This window comes from Manduca sexta, chromosome 10 (assembly GCF_014839805.1).
Source record: "Manduca sexta isolate Smith_Timp_Sample1 chromosome 10, JHU_Msex_v1.0, whole genome shotgun sequence".
In the NCBI taxonomy this organism is placed as follows: domain Eukaryota; kingdom Metazoa; phylum Arthropoda; class Insecta; order Lepidoptera; family Sphingidae; genus Manduca; species Manduca sexta.
The window spans coordinates 10,527,281-10,547,842 of NC_051124.1; the positions used below are offsets into that span (position 1 = coordinate 10,527,281).

General features: G+C 34.9%; 2 protein-coding genes across 4 annotated transcripts in view; one reads left to right on the top strand and one right to left on the bottom strand.

The window, feature by feature from the left end:
• Window positions 1–1,737: 1,737 nt before the first annotated feature.
• LOC115451728 (beta-1,4-N-acetylgalactosaminyltransferase bre-4) overlaps window positions 1,738–20,562 on the bottom strand; it is a 22,470-nt gene continuing 3,645 nt past the window's right edge. Inside the window, exons 2-10 of one of the 3 annotated variants that reach the window (XM_037437236.1) lie at window positions 15,561–15,601; window positions 7,953–8,159; window positions 7,807–7,875; window positions 6,722–6,851; window positions 6,197–6,294; window positions 4,245–4,428; window positions 3,259–3,387; window positions 2,445–2,540; window positions 1,744–2,109 (exon numbers count right to left, since the gene is read on the bottom strand). In XM_037437236.1, the coding sequence (XP_037293133.1) occupies window positions 1,941–2,109; window positions 2,445–2,540; window positions 3,259–3,387; window positions 4,245–4,428; window positions 6,197–6,294; window positions 6,722–6,851; window positions 7,807–7,875; window positions 7,953–8,049 (972 nt within the window). In that variant the 5' untranslated portion in view covers window positions 8,050–8,159; window positions 15,561–15,601 and the 3' untranslated portion in view covers window positions 1,744–1,940. Of the gene's footprint in view, window positions 2,110–2,444; window positions 2,541–3,258; window positions 3,388–4,244; window positions 4,429–6,196; window positions 6,295–6,721; window positions 6,852–7,806; window positions 7,876–7,952; window positions 8,160–15,560; window positions 15,741–20,562 lie in introns of those variants that run through there. The other 2 variants (XM_037437235.1, XM_037437237.1) reach the window with 2 other exon arrangements.
• LOC119188947 (beta-1,4-N-acetylgalactosaminyltransferase bre-4-like) overlaps window positions 14,859–20,562 on the top strand; it is an 18,563-nt gene continuing 12,859 nt past the window's right edge. Inside the window, exons 1-2 of the mRNA XM_037437234.1 lie at window positions 14,859–15,178; window positions 15,396–15,431. Of these exons, the coding sequence (XP_037293131.1) occupies window positions 15,034–15,178; window positions 15,396–15,431 (181 nt within the window). The 5' untranslated portion in view covers window positions 14,859–15,033. The remainder of the gene's footprint in view (window positions 15,179–15,395; window positions 15,432–20,562) is intronic.

Sequence of the window (20,562 nt, forward strand, 5' to 3'; positions counted from 1 at the left end):
CTTTGCGTTTGACTCCTTAACTACCTGTCCTTTGTTTCCTAAAAAGAATAGAGATAGGCTGGAAATATCATTCGTATTGAAAATAAAATAATGTACATACACTATGTATATAGAATATGTAAAACTACGTCTAAGGACTATAGAGCAGTTGTATACACAGAAAAATATATTCTACTAACTTGTGCTCGCGGCTTCGCGCGCGTGAAGGAGGTTTCTACGATTCTTTTTTTTCCGACTTACTTGATATGTATCGTTATTTTATGACCAAATTACAAAAATCATTATAAATTGTAGCCTATATGTTATTCTGATGTATAAACAATATTACTGTAAAGTTTAATCCAAATCCGTTCAGTAGTTTTTTCTTGAATGAGGAACAAACATACATACATCCATCCTCAAAAACTTTTGCATTTATAGTATTAGAAGGATAGTGATTCATTTATCAATTAAATACTTACGATTAATAATATTTGTGGACATATTTTGTATTATAAATAGAGTATTTGGAGTACTATTGCGGTAAAATACAATGTACAGAAATGCTAATATCATGATGATTAGCAACTGCCATCTCCGAGGATATCTACGAAGGGATTCCGGGTCTGGTTCCAGGCATCCGTTTGGCGGAATAGAGATTCGTTCTCTCTCTAAAACATGAACGGAAATTTAAAATTTTATTGATAAAAACTTTTTTTTGATCGACGTGTATAAAACGGCTTCACAATTTATTAATGTACTAGAGTTACATAAAAGTTAGATAAGAGTTGGATATAGATGATAGATCTAATTATTAAAAGATGTACTACACATAGACATACATCGTAAATGGCTCGTGGCAAAACGAATAGGGCAACACAAAAAATCAACACCTAGCTGTATAGATTTTTTCTGGTGACAGTTTTTTTTAGGTCACAATACACGAAATACTTAGTAAATATAAGGTTTTAAGGGCCGTTGAACCCTGGACCTGTGGCATTTGCACATTATACCCGTAGATGTATTACAGTGAAGAAAGGGTTGTTATCAAAATATTTTTTTCTACAGAACTATTTGAGCAACGTTGTATAAGGAGTCTGGAGTTCATAAATTCACAATATCATATTAACTCTCTTATAAAAAGAACCTATCTATGTATCCTTGAATTATTTACTTTATTTAATGTTTTTTGGTTACAATAATTACTCTTAACAACCTATTTTTATGTCGATCTATAACTTTATGCAAGCTATTATATCTTCAAAAGGTACGCTTTAATACAGAATACCTTTGTATTAAAAAATGTACTATATGTATTATCTAATAGTATCTCTAATAAAAATAAATAAGAGAATATTTATTGAAGCAGTATAACATGTCTGAAGACCTGATCAGAAAAAAAATTATAAATACTTACTTGTAGAACCACGGTGTATAATTATTTTCATAAATTTTCTAACAGGCACAAAATACATGATGACACTACTGTGAATACATTTTACTGGTGCTAACAATATGTTCGCGTCAAAAGATGTTAGTAAACATTTGTAAATATTTACAGACTTCCAAAGAATTTAACGACTAAACGTATCTATGAAAACAAGAATGAATTAGTAATTACTAAACTTATCAAATTTAAAATCGTATTGACATTATAAGACAGTTTTTATTTTATTATTGATAGGTGTTGAAAATATATAGAATTTTAATAAGATTTAATTTAACATTTTTGTAGGCACTTCGTTCCCAAATCTTTAACGGGGTTTAATAAAACAAAAAACAACTTTTGTCATATATTTATATTTAGATTTACGTGTAAAATTAATCATTTATGACTCTTTTGATTAATATAGTAATCCTAAGAAGTTTCCGATTTTCACGATAAAATACTTTGATAAAATGATTTAGGCGCCTGTTTCATTGGCCTATTACGTGAGTTTATATTGTGTTATTAAATTTATTTAATTAAACATTTTTCGGTACACATCCATAATGTTTTCCTTCAAAGGGTTCACATCAGCCAGAATATGAGTGTAGAGATGGCGATGCTTTGTCCAAATCACTTTATACACCAGGTTTGAGAGACCGTCTGTCTTTAGCCGCGCCACAGCAAATTTTAATAGTTGAAATCTGTAAACAGTTATCATGTTTTACAACTATCTTAAGTTTTCTTATGGTTGATTTTTCAATTGGGTACTTGACTTTTTATGAAATACATTTATCAAAAATTTATTGTGTTTAATTCATCGCACTTAAATCTTAACACATACTTACATAAATTAATTAAAGTATATAAGCAAATTTTGTATTTATAAAATATAAGTATGTATGGTAAAATACGAGATATTAATTAAAATTTAATAAAAATTTTAGAAATAAGATGCTACTACTTACTTGTTGCTTATGTCACATCTCTATTACGTAACTTTTAGGTTACGTAATAGAGATGTAGGTACAATACATACCTGTAAATATTCCTGGGCGATTCAGGACGTGGCAAAGATGTGTACCGCGCCAAATTCTTGCTGTAGCTAACTATTTGCAGTTTTTCAGAGAGAATTCTGTAGACCAAATATAAATACATAAAATGCCCCGTGATACGAGTAAGATCATTTATTGTAGGGCTGTCATAAGCTTACTTAACAAATATAGTCTTTATTTCGTACCAATTAAACTCACTCTCAAGGGCGAGCAGCTTTTGTTGACAATTAAAGAACAATTAATTATCTCACAAAATCCGTACGAACTCTTATATTGATTTTAATGGCTGGTTCCTACAAAGGTTTTTGAATGCTACGTTGGAACCACAACCTAGCAAAAATTGACCAATCAAAATATTTTTGAAACATGCTTACAGCTGATTTATTTTTGTAAGTTTATTCTCACGATTAACGCGGCGATAGCCTAGTTAGGTGTGGAATGGACAAATCAAATCACAAGGGCACACTCGTCTGACTTTTCTAAAATTATGTTTGTAATCTTCGTGAATTATCGCTCACTTAAATGGTGAAGGAAAACATCGTGAGGAAACCTGCATACCTTAGAAGTACAATAAGACTATAGGAATTTTGAAATCTACCAAGCCACACCAGACCAGTGTGATGGAATAAGGCCTAATCCCTCCCAGTAGTAGAGACGGCCCGTGCCCACTAGTGAGACAGTATATGATACAGGGCTGATATTATTATTTACGTGTAGTTAGCGGCTAGGACAGTTTTGTAAACCAGCCGCAGAAAATAATAATATTGGTGAATAATCTAAGAACTCCATGAACCGCACCTCCAGTACATATCGTTGTCCTCGCCGCCCCATCCCCAGTACAGATTCGAGTAGCCGTTTATTTGCTTATAATGCTGCACAGACAAAACCGATGCTCCACCGAAAAAATTACGGTATTGACCATAAGTACTGAAACAAAGGAATTTATGTCATTTAACAATAAATTGTAGGTACTTATGTAAGATAACACGTCTTCCGAGACGCATAACCACAGGTTTAAAACCCAAGGCACACACCTCTAACTTTTCGATGTTGTTTATCAATTATCGTTCGCTTTAACGATGAGGGAAAACATCTTGAGGAAACATACATGAGTATTCCCCGAAAATATTTTTTAAGGTATGTGAAGTCTGCCAGTCTATGCTAGGTCAGCGTGGTGGACTATGGAATAAAACCCTCAGTAATTAACGAGGCAAGTCTCCATCAGTGGGCAGTACGTGGTATAGGACTGGTATTATATTGTATTATATTATCATGTCATCTCTAAATCGAAATGGAAACTTTGTCAATATTTTTTCTATAGTTTTAACGCAACAGTAAATCTGTTATTTACATCATATTATTTATTTGTCGAACAGTAATTGTAAAGTCCGAATTGGCCAGCCCAATAGTAATGTAGACAAAATGTCCTGCCTACACCACGACTCTATTACAATGCAATCTGTAGTAGTCAAAAATAGTGTGTAAATCTGCTGTGTGCCCAAGCCGTAGCACAGCATTGTGCTGAGTGTCCACCTACCCGTCACGGCCACAGCATGCTGCATCACATTGTATTACATATTACCTACTTAAGTATATAAAATGATTTAATTGGATAATGTTTATAATTTTAAAGTGTTCTTTTTTTTATTTAATTCTTTTGTATGTGTCTTATGTCCGTGACCAATAAAATATTTTTTCTTTCTTCCTAATGTCGTGCTGTAGGTAGACCATTTATATGGCATATGTAAGCAAGAAATATAAACAATAAAAACACATTTACTAACAGATTAGACTTCTCAAAAACAGTGCCGACCATATGCCGCGGGTATGGCGGACACGTGTAAAGAATGCCTTTATTAAGAGGCAAGATGTCCACGTCGTGCAGCACCACGCAATGCCAGTCATTATATTTCATCATCTCTGTAAATCCGATATTAAACAGCTTCCCTCTGTTGAATAACTCACCACCTTAAAAAATAGAAGTTTATTTATACCACTGGAGCATATTTTCCTTTTTACGGCAAAAATAAAATAGCACTACATGGTTAGGTTAAGTTAGGTTAGGTTAGTTTTTTTATATGGGTAGGGTAGTAACCTCACTGCACCTGATGGTAAGTGGATTAGGGTTCAATAGAATGTCGACTGACGAGAGATGATTACCCTCGACAGTCGACACAATTATGCCGGCCTTTTGGAACCGTATAACACATGCTGATCTCGGAACGCGTTACGCGTCGGCCACTATGGCGGGTTTTAACACCTTCTGTACGAAGATCGCTATCCGGGCGGATATAAAATATATCCTACCACCAACAAATTTCTGTTAACAATTAGTTTATAATATCAGCCCTGTATTATATACTTGCCCACTGCTGAGCACGGGCCTCCTCTACTACTGAGAGGGATTAGGCCTTAGTCTACCACGCTGGCCTAGTGCGGATTGGTAGACTTCACACACCTTCGAAATTCCTATAGAGAACTTCTCAGATGTGCAGGTTTCCTCACAATGTTTTCCTTCACCGTTAAAGCGAACGATAAATTCACAAAGAATACACACATGATTTTTTTAGAAAAGTCAGAGGTGTGTGCCCTTGGGGATTTGAACCTGCGGACATTCGTCTCGGCAGTCCGTTCCACACCCAACTAGGCTATCGCCGCTTTTTGCTAGGCTATCGCCGCTTTAACAACTAGTTTAATTTATATTAACTTTAAACACTCCATAACCCTATAAATCTACAGCGGTATCCTAATTTAGCCTTCTTTATTTTTATAAAAAAAAACATTCCTGTCGTAATTATTAAAAAAATATATATTTTAGTCAGCAACAAACACCATGTATTAAGCTCTGTCAATACCAACAGAGAGCAAAGTGCTCTATCAATACCTTAATACGAACAGATCGACACACATTCGTATTTAACGGATTTTATCGCCATATTCTGATGGATATCAGTTGTCGAAGTAATACTGATAATGGAACTTGGAGCACGTCGCTTTTTCCATTAGCTTGATAAACTTGTGAATGTGATACCTTTTATCTGAACTGTGTCTGACCTAAGGAGATAGAATACGTACCTATCACGGGCGTAGCTAGGTTTTAGTAACGCAGGGTACAAGAAATAAATCAAAAAAATACACGCCGAATTGATAACCTCCTGCCTTTTTTAAAGTCGTTAAAAATGTGCATTAAATGTCATTCATATTTAAAAAAACATAACAGAAGTTTGTTAGTCTAACATCAATCAATCGTTAGATGAATAGACTTTATTTCGGAAGAGTGAGCGGCTAAACCTTCCGCTGGCTACGCCCATAGTACCCACTGATATGTACTTATATACTGCAGTACATTATTATTGTATATTCTGTTTGCGTACGTAAATGGTGTTATGTTTGACTTTTCGTTTAATTTATTTGCAAGGTGTAGAGCCTAACTTTGAATAGTGAATTGTGAACTTAGATGATTTTAAATATATTTTACACCTAATATATTAGCTAGGACGTAATATTTGTTGTTGCATTTATTTTTAGTAATATTGAGCTTATTAAAAAATATGTTTTTCCGAAGCCAGTGTCCATTCACTACAGATTCGATAAAAGACCAATAATAATATCTATCTACCGAACCAGTAATATTTTTTTTTCCATACTGTTTTAAGGAGATTTGTCGTAACATGCCCACGGCTATGCCGATCCAAAATTAAGGATTGGATAAATAGGTATAGTACGGCAATCATACCAGCTTGTTCAATAACAAATATCCTGTATTCCAGATCTTGTTTCATCAGAAATGTATGCATATAGTAAACGAACACCGCTAGATTCCTTTCGCGATTTCTGAAAAGAAATTTTAATGTCCTTTAATCTTGGATCTTTTGATTATGAGTTGCTAGTTACTATACTTTTTTTATTGTTTTGAATGACAAGACGAGCTTGCCGTTTGCCTGATGGTAAGCGAATGCGATACGACCGTCCATAAACAGTAGAAACACCATCCAACACCTTGAATTACAAAGTATTGTTTGGTATTCCACTGCGCTCGCCATCCTAAGACATTAAGCCTTAAGTCTTATTATGTCCAGTAGCTACACTGGCAACAATGTCATTCATGCCGGAACACAACAGGGACTACACGCTGCTGCTTGGCGCCCGAAATAGTCATTGCGATGGTACTTATAGAGGCGGACTCTCCTATAACTGACTAAGTTATTAAACTAGGTTAATATAAAAAAGTAATTAGATACATTATATTATTAATACTTACCGGTAAGGCACTAATATTGCGACTTTATGGTTCGAACGACATTTTTTCGGAAAAAAATACCCTCCCATTTTGACTTCCGAAAACAAGTTATGCGCTAATCTTCTTTTGAGGTTTTTCATTTCATCGTTTTCTAAAAATGGGACGAATGTAGTCAGTAAAAAAAATCTAAAACATTAATCATATACATATAATAATAAGGTAATAATATATTTAATGAGCGCTGATAACCTAGTTGGGAGTGAAACAAAATGCTGAGACCGCAGGTTCGAAACCTAAGGGCACGCACCTCTGACTTTTATAAAGTTGTAAGTTGTTGTTGTTGTGTGTATTCTTTGAGAATAATCGCGTGCCTTCACGTTGGAGAAAAACAGCATGAAGAAATTTCCACAACTGGAAAGTTCTCTCATTTGAAATGAAGAATTTTGAGGGTATGTAAAGTTTGCCAATCCTCACCAGGCCAACGTGGTGGACTTCTGAGTAATAAAGGAGACCCGTGCCCAGCAATAGGACAGTAGCAGTATACAGGACTGATAATTTTATATTCCAAATGAGAATAATACAGTTATAAAAGGAGAGACGACTTGTGGGTATCGGAAATTATAAAATCGTCTATTTACTAAAATCTTATATCTCATCACTGATAGTATTGTCGACCTAATTTTGTTCGTTCTCCTCGACTTACTTCGTTTCGATTTACGTCGTATCGAGTTATGTCGAACTATGTTTTGACACTATTCCTCAAGAATACGTCAATTGTTTTGATTTCTGGCATAGGAGAATTCATTTGTCGCTTATTAACAAAGTTACACACATATACCAAAAATAACTACTGATATCAGAAGTGCATAATTATTTAAAGAACTTGCTTTTGAAAATGCAGTTTTATTTTTATTTTGAGTCCTTGTGGAACTTAGCCCTAACCCATGTAAACGTATGAAAAAATTATGTCTCGACTTACGTCGCGTATTTCGAGAACCTAACATGCCGTAAGTACGAGGACTGCCCGTACTGCTCAGTTTGTCATTGTTCTGAGTTTTTAATCCTAGCCTAACATAGATTTTATTCGTCAAAGATATATATCTTACCATTTTTTTCTAAGAATGGCCCACAAACAGGCAATTGTTGGTTTTGCTCCATTAACAATTTTAGTTCCTCTAAAACAAAAGTTTTCCATTAAAATTAAAACATATCTCCAAATTCTTATCCACAATTCTTCACTAACTTTACCTACCGTCAATAAAATTATTCGCGGCAGGTGATGTAGCATCTGTATTATATTTTATGTTGTCTGTATTTAGATAAACTATCCTAGGTGTTGTTGTTGTCATAGTTATATTCTTTTCTTGGATATCCTCGGCAATATGTTTCAAATTGTCAGCAACTAACCCATTGTTAACATCTAACGTCGAAATATTCTTGCCTACGTGTCTTTTTATGGCTAAAAATAAATTGTGTAAATTATTATTTTGTTAATCATCGCCATTATTTTAAGTTAATATCACAAACATGAAGCAAACACTTCATAACATAATAATTAACATAGTATAATTATTATTATAACAAGCCATTAACATGACTACAAACTTTTATATTGAGAATAAAATTAATTAAAAATAGCCAGCTCGGGCTGGTAGGCAAGGAAAAAATAAAAAAGAATTTACAAATATTTTCTATGAAAAGAACACGTCGCGATCCTTACCGGTGACGAGAAAAAAGGCTCTCACTTAGCTGGCCTACGAGATTTTCAATTAACAACCTAACCGATAGCTAAAGGCACTGTGACTTTTGATGGCTAACCGTATAGTAGTATATTTCTAGTGGCATAGGTACCCAACATTGTGAAATACTTTCAGTCCAACAACACCCAGTAACAATAGATATATGGGAAATTGAAAGCACAGCGATAATAGAGAATGAATTTCAAATTCCCAAAGAATCTTTTAAAACTGACTAATAAACGCCGAACCGAATGATTCAACCGCAAACACAATCAAGCTCTAACATAGAATTTTCAATGTAAGATTTGGAGAATTTAATATGCGCGCTTTTGTCCCCGACGAAGGCCGAGTTCACCAGGAGCTGGAATTTCCAGTGAATCGCTGCTTCATTACCGATGCATTGATTTCCCATTCCATGTAACTAGATCGGGCTTGTTCCGTGGCTGCAGTGAATAAACTTAGAAAAGGAAATCGCCTTGAGTCAATTTCTTTTCTAGAAGATTCTATGGTATTTTGTTCCGAAAGTTGAATAAATATAATGATGTAACGGAAACCTAGAAGGTCCACCTAATTTTAAAATATTCTTATAATCTTTTTATGGGAAAATCGTAGTAGGTTTTTGCACTATAACACAAAAAAGAAATTAAAAGACATGAGTGGTGGGCCTTGTTAAAAACAATACTTTATTCGGTCACGCTACCTCATAAAACAGAATAGTTAGATTTCGTGTTTAGCACACTTTTACTCATACTTTTCTCAAATCTAAAAACAGCATTCTCCAAATATTAGCGGTATTAAAATTATTGAGGTCCTTACTCCTTAGTTAAATTATTTAAAACTATTAATTGTCCAATATAACCTATATATTTGCAATATATATTCCAGTCCCTTCAATACTGCCTAAAAATTATTATTATAAGAAATAAAGAAATAAGAAATAAATTTATTTTCCAAAAAGTTACACAAATTATACCAATTAGCAACGATGTCCACACTAGGCTATGCCTGTATCGTGGACATCAAAAACAAAGTTTAATAGGACAAACCATATACCATCTAAATTGTAGAACATACATTTGAATAAAATTAAAAAGGAAAACAAAAACAATAAAAATTCTAACACAAATAAATAATTATACAGAAATTTAAAACTAAAAACACAGTTGAAAAATTTAAAGTGGACGACGTGCAGAAGTAGGAGCCTCGGGGTGTGTGCGTGTGTGTAAGTGTGAGTGTAAGTGTATGTGTGAGTGTGTGTAGGTATATGTATGTATTTATGTGAAAAACGCAATCGTTTAAATCTCAACTTTCAAAAGTCTCTCAGTATCATCATGATTCAAATTCAGAAGCATTCTTTTGACTGTTTTTTTCGCTTCTCGTATAGTTTTTGTTTTAATGCAGCAAGATTTCTGAATTCTATTGTAAACATATGGAGATAGAAAAAGAGAAAAACGCCTGGCAAAGGTAGTTTTGAGTTTTGGTACATGCGCCTTAAACTGTCTGCGTTTCAGCAATTCTTTATAGTTGGGTTGGTTAAGAACAAATTTGTGAGTTGTGAGAGCTATTTTCAGTATGTACAGTTGTCTGACACTAAGAACCTGTGCATCTGCGTACAGTTGGGAGGTTGGGAAACGATACGGCTTTTTCAACATTACCTTCAGAAGTGACCGCTGGGCTCTTTCTAATACAATTAATGTCGACATGGCAGCCCCTCCCCATGCTTGCATACAGTAAATTAAAACGGATTCACAAAGTGAAGTGTAAATATTTTTCAAGAGAGTTTGATCTGCAACTTCTCTCAATTGTCTGAAAACATTGATAAGTTTTCTTGTTCGCACTGACATGCTTCGGATATGCTCCTTAAACGTAAGCTTTTCGTCTAATAAGACTCCAAGATATTTTACGGCCTGCAGCCTACGTACACCTGCACAGTTGCAATTTGTTCTAGAGGAATCGAAGCCGCTGGTACATGTGTGCACAGTGATAGCAGAATGGCTACCATAATCCGAGGCTGATGTTTTGTGGAAGTATATATACCCTGTTTTGTCGATGTTCAAGGTTAAAAGGTTGTGATGGAGCCAATTGGCTACTACTGCCATACCAGCCGTCGCAGTTTCATAACATTGCCTCCCATTCTTGTCGTGAAACAGTATAGCTGTATCATCAGCGTAGCATATGATTTCAGCATTATTAAGTTTTAGTGATGCAATATCATTAAGGTAGATAAGAAATAAGGTAGGACCAAGAACACTACCTTGGGGGACCCCGAAAGATATGTCAGCAGTGTCACTGGTCCATTCGCCAATCCTAACGGACTGCTTCCTTCCTGTTAAGTAGCTCCTGAACCAATCTAAAGGAACACCTCTGATACCAATATTCTCAAGTTTTCTTAAAAGTATTTTAGTAGATACTGTATCAAAGGCTTTAGCCAGGTCTAGAAAGACTCCAATACACGAATCACCGCGGTCAAGGATGCTACCGACTGTATCTGTTAGTAGAACTACGGCATTTTCTGTTGATTTATTGCGCCGAAAACCGAATTGGGATCTATTAAGGATATTACATTCATCCAAATACTTAACAAGTCTTTTGCTGACAACTTTCTCAAGGACTTTTGAGAAACTTGGTAACAGAGATATTGGGCGATAGTTGATAGGTTTGTCAGAGTCACCTCCTTTGTAGATTGGGCTAATAATGGCAGTTTTCCACGCTTCTGGAACTACACCAGTGGACAGACTTAGGTTTATTAGATCAGTAAGGGGTTTTGTGATGAGATTGATAATCGACTTTAGGACTTTATTTGAAATACCGTCTATGCCTGGAGCACTATCAGTCTTCAAGCTCATAATTATTGTTGATACTTCGTTATAGTCCGTTAGCTCCATGAAAAACGAGCCGGGATGCCTGCTGTTAATTTTAACAAAGGAGGCCAATTGTCTTTCGGTTGTGTTTAGATCCTTTAATGTTTTTTCCGCCAGCTCATTTCCTACTGTAGCAAAGTAGTGGTTGCAGAAATTTATAGACTCCTTTGGAGTATTTCTAGTATTGAGTAGATCGGAAGATGTAGTATGGGTTTTCTTAGCTCTATGAGTTATGTTGTTAATTGTTTGCCATAGTTTCTTAGGATTTTTTTATATGTTGTTTTAATAGTTCAGATTCATGTTGGTTTTTAAGCTTTCTTATTAAGTCACTGTAAAAATTCCGATATCGCTTGTATATAGTCTTTTTAGTCTCATCATTTGGAAACTTTCTACATTCGAGATGTAGTTTATCTCGGACTTGTGAACATCGTATTAGACCTTGGGTCATCCAGGGTTTTAATATCACTTTAGATCGGCTAATTTTAATGTGCTTTGAGTGTTGGTCAATGAATTTACTTAGCATGTCTATAAACATAGTTGTTTGTGTATTTACGTTTTGAACGGATTCCAGTATTGACCAGTCAAAATTAGAGAGCTCTTCTATTATAGAGTCATAACGAATTTGTAATCTTTGTCTTGATATGTTAGGAATGCAATTTACTGAGGGTGTGATCCCTGTAATGACCATATCATGGTCCGCTATTGATGTAGTGCAAACAATAGTTTCTGCTTTATACTGACCTTTCAAGAATATATGGTCAATGCAATAGTGCAATATTACAATAGTGTACATAAAAGTTACTTACGAAAATCAGTCGTTAAATCTTCATTTGACCTTACAATATGCTTAAGAAATAATTTATTTTGGATACTCGTATGATAGATGATAATGAAAAAACATATTAATATACTAATTATTAATATAATCCACCTCCTGGGTTTACGGCGGGACTCCGGGACTGTGTCCAAGCATTCATGAAATGATAGGGGTATTCGTTCTCTATCTATAATAATACAAATAAATACCGCTGATTAGTATTGGGAATTAGGAATATAACGCATCAGTAGAAAAAATCAAGAATAAGTTAAAACATGATGTAGGCGATGTGAAAATAATGATAATAACAAACAAAAGAGAAGAAGCAAAGAATACAAACGAAGACAATTAAAAGAGATTGACAGTAAATGTTAAAATGTAAATTGTAGGAATTATGGAAGATTTCTCGGAAGACGATTTTTTAGACTTAAATGCTCTTGGGAATGTTACGTAAATTATCGTCTATTTAAAAGTAAAAAAATAACCTCAAGATATCTAATACAAACAAGAATTATATCTTGAAAATAACTCACTTGTAGAAACAGTGCGTACAAATAATGTTTTTAATAATTTTCGAAAAGGTACAAAGCACATGATGAGTTAAGTTATAACAAATATTAATAAATTACAACAGCGACAATGTTTCTTTCGCCGGAGGATGTTAGTAAAACAAGGTTCCAATGTAAATGTTGACAAATTTTTAAATATGATTCATGTCGTCTCCGCAGTTCACTACAAATATGAAAAATTAAACTAACATATGAAAATAATGTAAATAGATATAACAATTTCTTTAAATTTTCATCAAGATCCTACTTGCAACTGTAAAAATAAGTCAAATAATTACAGATATGACCCTCTTGTAATCTCATTTACACAATTTCAACTGTGAAACAGCGGGTCCAATATCAAATTCATTCTGTAGACAAAACAGTATACAGCTCGACTTTATAAAATACCAATTGCAACTCAAAAATAAGTTGTAATAGAAAAACAAGTTATAATGTTCATAATAAATCGTCTGCAAGTACAAAGGTACAAATAGCTTTGTCCATCGGAATTATCTCAAGGCGCAGTCGTCAGCATTGTGTCAGGGCGATTGTTCTCCGAATTAATTCCCGGCACAGGAACCAACGTCCGGGAATCGGGACGTCGGACGGAAATGGAGGAATTCGTCTCGTATTCCAATGCTATCATCGTTTTATTGTTGCAAATAGCGACAAACGCTAGGACATTATTTTTCCAGTTTTTGCTGCCCATAATGAAAAAGGCCAATTATGGAATTCTATATATTCATCGTCGAAGTAATGGGACGTGTCTCGTTGTGGAAAAAACCATCCAATTTTAAACATGAATAAACAAAGTAGACAGGAAAAATAATCTTGAATATAAATAGAATTTATTACATCAAATTTTCTTAAAATAAAACAAGCAATTCTTTATTGGCCCCGTAATATAATTTCGAGCATCTTAAATATTAATCCCTTTTTATTGTTAAAGCCAATGTTGGGAAGGAGGAAAATGGTATAATTACTAAGAATTTATTGTGTAAACAAACGAACCATACAATTTTAGATGTTCAGCGAGAGGCGCCATAATCCTGTCATTTGTTTCTGACGAGATTCGCAATTATAATTTAACTGTTATTAAATTTGATTCATATTAAGTTACAAATTAAGTTCTTTGTTTTATAACCATGGTTTTAATATTTAAATGTTGTTGCATAAATAATTTCAAGACCAAAACTACAAATAGAGTTCTGCTCTTTTATTTATAAATAGTTCGCAAGATGGGATAACTCAGCTCAGAAGTAGACTACATTTTTATGGATTACTTAATAGGTAATAGGGTAATCTATCAAACTGCTTTACCTATCTAGGTATAACTAAGCAATAAAGATCTGATACCTGTATGATTAAATCTATTGTATAAAATTAAAACATATATCGAAATAAGTAATCAGTAAATGGAACCCTAAAATCGTAAGTTTGGTAATATATATACAATATCGGAAGTAACGTAAAACAATATCAAAACTGTTCATCCGATATATTTAATAACAAATAGGCATCATTGTTATAATTTATGCAGTCGATCGTCATTTTACCGAGGCGTCAGTTAAGCAAGTTTGAATTAACGGAATAACTTTGTATCACTTTAACTTGGAAACGTTTTCAATACAATTTGCACGTAGTATTAACAAACATTTTACTAAATACACCAGCTTTCCCGATATACCGATAGTGGATTTAATGTTTGTGAATAATAATTCATTTCAATCTGAAGTCTAAACACATATCTATCTTCAAATTTACTCGAATCTTGAATAATAAGTAGATGCATTCGTGAAAATTGCATATCAATTTGTTTGTACATCTGTAAATTGTTTAGAAAGATTTTAAAAATAATATTTTCTATGTATCCACTAAAAGCCTGTGCATTGAGTTACATGGAAAATTAACTAAATTGAATAGAGTTAAGTAAAAGGAGGTAAATATTTGGTCATTACAATACGTTTTTTTTACTTGTAAGTTGTAAATGAACTTACATATAATTACAATAATAAAACTGCCTCGGTGGCTTAGTTGTACAGTTATATCGACCCTGAGGTCCTGGGTTCGAATCCCGGATAGGATAGTAATTTTGGATTTGTATGATGAGTCAGCACGGAGTCAGGAATTCGTGCCCGATATGATGATTATAGTCTCCCCCTCTATCACATCATGAGACGGAACATACCTACAGGCAAAAAGTGGGTGCCCTGGTTTCACCTCTGCTTACCCCTTCGGGAACAACGATGTTAAGTGTGTGTGTGCAGTAAAGAAACTACATCATTGATGTATTGATTTACATGAAGTTCCTTCCCACAAATAGATGCTTGAGGGGATGCCATGAAGAATAACAATTTACTTGCAAATGGATACGCATCATAGCAAGATTTTATGCACTTTGTGTCCAGTTGTTATAATTATGCTATTAGGGCTACAATTTTACTACAATACATCTTCGTATAGATATCACAAATCCAGTTTTTTTAAACACATTACATTCGGAAAGACGGGTGAGTTTTTTTTATATTTTACATAACCTTTGCTTACTAATAAAATGCTACTAATTCAGAGATTTGAAGACCCTTTTTAAAGCTTCTTTAAGAATATAATTATTTAAATAAATTACAATATATATTAGTCGTTTGTCGATACTTCTGATACATATTTGTCTCTGTTAAAGTATCACACGGTAACTCGATATTGTACCAATATTATTTTCTCATACAGAATGCCCGAACTGCACAACGTATGAATCTTTTTATGGTAAGTATTTTCAAGTGTTTTGTTATGTAATAGATGTTAATACATAAATTTTTCTTCGGCCAACGTGCGGACTTCTCGATCCTGTGTGGTCTTATACATACATACTAATATATAGCTAAACAAACTCACCCCAATTTCCTTGTTCTTAATGCATGTGCTCCCGGGAGCCCCTTTTGTTCCGATTTATAAATTATAATTCTCTTTGCCGACAGTAATTTTTTCTTCAACAAAAGTAATGTCATTCTTCTTTTTTAATAATATTTGACAGTTTCTTTTACCCCCACCGAAAAGATTTTATATTCGAATACATACTATATATATATTTATGTGTGTTGTGTTGTGTGTAAATTAATTTGGCCGAATCTGTCCGCGCTTCCAAATAATGAACTAATAAAAATTAAACATCCAGCCGCCCGAGAAAGGCTGTGAAAAGCCTTTATCAAATAACACAACAAGCCCCTTTCTTTGAAAGTTATACTACCATTCTAAAACATAAGGACGCAATATAAATATAATAAGTAATTAACCATTACAAGAAACATCGGAATGGTAAGAAAAAACTTTATCACTGGAAACTAATCCAGCGGCAACTTCGCAATTTTACTACAGGCCTCAGTAAATTCCTGAGGCAGTCTTTAACCTGACAATTCGAATAACCCATCCAATCCCAGGGTAAGAGTTCTAAAACTCTCCCTCTCTTCCATTTAAAAAAGGACAGGAGACATTCTCCTCTTTTATTAAAACGAGGTCCCCTACTTTAGGTGGATCAACCGGCGTTGTCCATTTGTTACGATTCTGGAGACAGTGTAGGTAACGGTCACTCCATTGTTTCCAGAAACGTTGAGCCTATAACCTAGAACTAATCTAAAACGTCCCAACCGCGTATTAACTACGTGTTCGAAATTATACTCAGGCACAGAAAGCAATGACTTGCCGACTAAGAAATGTGCTGGGGTCAACACTTCGAGATCCGTAGGATCATTTGATAGAGGACATAGTGGGCGAGAGTTGAGTACTGCTTCAACTCTTGTGAACACTGTCGTCAATTCCTCATAAGTCAAAACCTGCTCCCCGATCATCCGCTTTAATAAGGTTTTTGCAGATTTGACAGCCGCTTCAAACAATCCCCGAAGTGAGGTCCCGAAGGCACATTGAATAACCAAGTAATACTACTCTTGGCTGCCAAAATTCTTAAGAGACTATTCTCAACTTCCCTATTCCGAAGATACTTGTCAACCTCGTTGAGGTGTTTGTTTGTCCCTACATAATTAGTACCATTATCAGAACGTATCACACTTCGGGAGTCCGCGCCGAGATGTGAAACGCGTCAACGCAGCTCCGAACGCTTCTGTTGTCAAGTCTCCAACAACCTCCAAATGCACCGCTTTGGGTTGCAGAGCAGACAAAAACACACAAATATGCCTTCAACATTTTTGCATTTCTAAGACGTGAGGCTCTAATTGAAAAAGGTCCTGCAAAATCTGTTTGCACTGTATGAAATATACCAGTTGTGTTTACCCTGTCACTTGGTAATGCAGACATAACTGGCTCATCCGGCCTAGCCTTATACCTGAAACGCGATATATGCTTAAAATTCGACTCCGAATGGCATGCCGAGCCACACGAATTTTAGCCGCATTTGTCTTAAAAATACCGTGATGAGGTATAATGTACCCTTTACCTTCTGCATAGTCCTCTGGCTGCCGATCACAGATAGACATATGCCCTAATTTTTCATAATCTCGCATAAATGCAATATACTTTTCCCGCAATGCCTCATTCGAGATTAACCGCCTTTCCATAACCATGAACCGTTTCTTGGCTATCGAAATTGAATACCCCAATTCAGGTTTATCGTCTAAAAAGGGTAACCGCACTATATATCTCCCCGTTTGATTCCGTTGATGCGTTTCACGAAACCTATTTTCGCAATCCGCATCTTCAGGATTAACTAATACCGATTCCGGTATATCTTCCACCTCCCAGAAATTTTCCAAAATCTGGTTTGTGGTAACATATGCCGCGAAAATGTTTTGAGACCGCTCGTCACATTGAGAAACCTTATGGGTTACTGGACCCATCAATACGTAACCAAACACCGTATTCATTGCGCGTGGCAAATAATCATTAACTTTCACACAATCACCAATCATGATTTCACCCATGAGATCGGCACCTATTAAAATATCAACCGCTCGACTAACAAAGAATTGGTCATCCGCTAAATAGATACCTCTATACCATTCCGCAAAATTTTGAGACAGAGTTTGAGTCGGCAGGTTATGAGTGATAGTGCCTAATACTATTGCCCTTGTTACCAATCTAGGATGTTCCGAATATTTAGAACACATAACCAAATTTACGCCTCCTCTACAATCACTCACAAGTCCTCCCCCTAAACCCGTTACCGAAATATATTTGGACTTAAATCGTTTTAATCCAAGCCTTTAACAACGGTATCGGTGATAAATGTAGTCTGACTACCCCCATCTAGTAGCGCACGAACTTCATGGTACTCCCCATATCTGTCCATGACACGTACTATAGCTGTTGCTAGTAGCACTGTCCGCCTATAGTTTTATTTATGTTAGAGACAGATAAAGCTATATCATCATCCACTGCTGACGCAGTTACCCCATGATGATCTTTAACAGGTCCCCCTACCCTAGCTGTGGTACAAGTAGCCTTTTCCCCACTAGTGTCCAATTTGTGTGCAACTACCCGATTTTCATTAGCACTTGGTGAACGTGGTCCACCACCCGATCGTGGAACCCCTGACACGTCCCTGCTGTAACCACCGGCCGCAAATCAAAGTGGATAAGGTAGTGGTGTTTATTAGAACTGCATTTGTAACATGACCAACTCGATACGCACTGATCAATACTGTGCTTCCCTAAACACCTAAAACAAAGCCGAAATTCTTTTACATGCTCCTTCCGCTGGTGTGGGATTCAATGTTAAAAATTTCACACATTTTGATAAATGATGACTTCCTTGCTTACATAGCTTGCAAACCATCATTGGTTCACTTACAAACGTGGCATGGTGTGTCCGAGAATTCACAGAGCCACTATTACCGCTTTGACCATCGCCACTAGACTCTAAGATCCTAACTTCCTTCTCCAAAACTGAATCAAATCAGAAAAATCAGGCAATTCCTTGTTAGATAATCCTAGCTTCAAAACGTTTTTTCAAACTAGAGTCAAGTTTTTGAAAATTTATATAAAATAAAAGATAAGACCACTCCGTTACAGGGAAATTCATTTTTCTAACCCCTTTGTATTCACAACCAAAGTGTTAAGAAATTGTTTCAAAGAAGAATAATTATTGATAACCCTAGTCGTTGCCAACAAATTTTGTAACAATTTATCGGCTAATGCTCGTTTGTTACCATATTGTCTTTTCAACAAATCCAAAGCTATTGAATAATTGTCGCCTGTGACGGACAAATGCTTAGTAAGACTCTTTGGCTCGTCATCAAGAGACCCCAGTAAGTAATATAATTTCTCAGTATCAGACAATTTTGGATCTTTACCAACCAATGATTCAAATAATTCCATAAAAGATGTAAATTCCTCTAATTTCCCGTTAAAGGTTTGTAACCGAACTTTTGGTAAAATGGCATGCTCGTTCCTTTTCCTATCTGTGGAAGAAGCAGTGCCATATTCAGAGACCGACAGCTGCCCTCAGGAAATAAATCTAAAAACTTCCGTTTCACATCATAATATTTTTGGTTATATACCATGTATTTTTGGGTAAACTCTTCTATTTCAAATTCATCCTCCAAGTTAGCTAGGTACTCCATATGACTAGAAGTGAATTCCGTGTAAATGTGTTCCAAATCGGCATATCTTATTTTGAATTCACTTTTCCTCCGTACTAGCCCTGACTGTGAAATCTCGTGAAGTTGTTTAAATTTAATAACGCTGTATCATACTTCACTTTTAAAAGTCTTAGTTGATTTTAGGAGGCATTTTAAGGAAATTTAAAATTATTAAATATTAAAATAAAAGAATACTCCCTCAGACAATTTGAGGCCCGCAATAAAATATCTATATTGTTATACAAAAGCAAGGAATACAAATACTTCAGGTGGATTTGAACCCGCGTCCAAGATCACACCACACTATGAAATTATACCGCACCAACCGCTAGACCGCTAAGCGACAAGAGAAAATCGCTTTTCAAATACTTTTCTGACATACAATTGTCAGACACGCAAATAAAAAATGTCACCATAAAAATAAATTATTATTTGACGTTTTATATTAATATAATCCCTAAAACCGCATAACCGCACAAAATATATGTATATATTAGACCACTTACACAAATATTAATTCTTCCACAAAGAAACGTACACAGACTAGACCAAATCAATTTCGTTGTGAGTGTGCAATGTATCTTGATACGTAATGTATGTCATATTATAATAAGGGAAACGAAATAAATATATGTGTAGCCCTACCGCAATATTATGAGTTTCTCTGTGAAGTGTGAAAAGAGAAATGGCAGCTATCACTGCAAAAATATGACTTTAAACAATATTATCCGCAAAATCCGCAATATATATATTATTCGTGTTTATGATCCGCATAACCACGAATAAATATTACCTTATCAAAGTATTCATACACCGCCAGAATACTTCGAGAAGGAACCGATAGTGTTTTCTTTGTACAGAAAGAGAACCCCGCACATCAGCGGAAGCCGCTAAAACCAGTATATCCGGCTCGAAGGACCAAATGTTATGTAATAGATGGTAATACATAAATTTTTTCTTCGGCCAACGTGCGGACTCTCGATCCTGTGTGGTCTTATACATACATACTAATATATAATTAAATAAACTCACCCCCAAATTCCTTTTCTTTATGCATGTGCTCCTGGAGCCCCTTTTGTTCCGATTTATAAATTATAATTCTCTTTGCCGACAGTAATTTTTTCTTCAACAGTCAGTAATGTCATTCTTCTTTTTTAATAATATTTGACAGTTTCTTTTACCCCCACCGAAAAGATTTTATATTCGAATACATACTATATATATATTTATGTGTGTTGTGTTGTGTGTAAATTAATTTGGCCGAATCTGTCCGCGCTTCCAAATAATGAACTAATAAAAATTAAACAT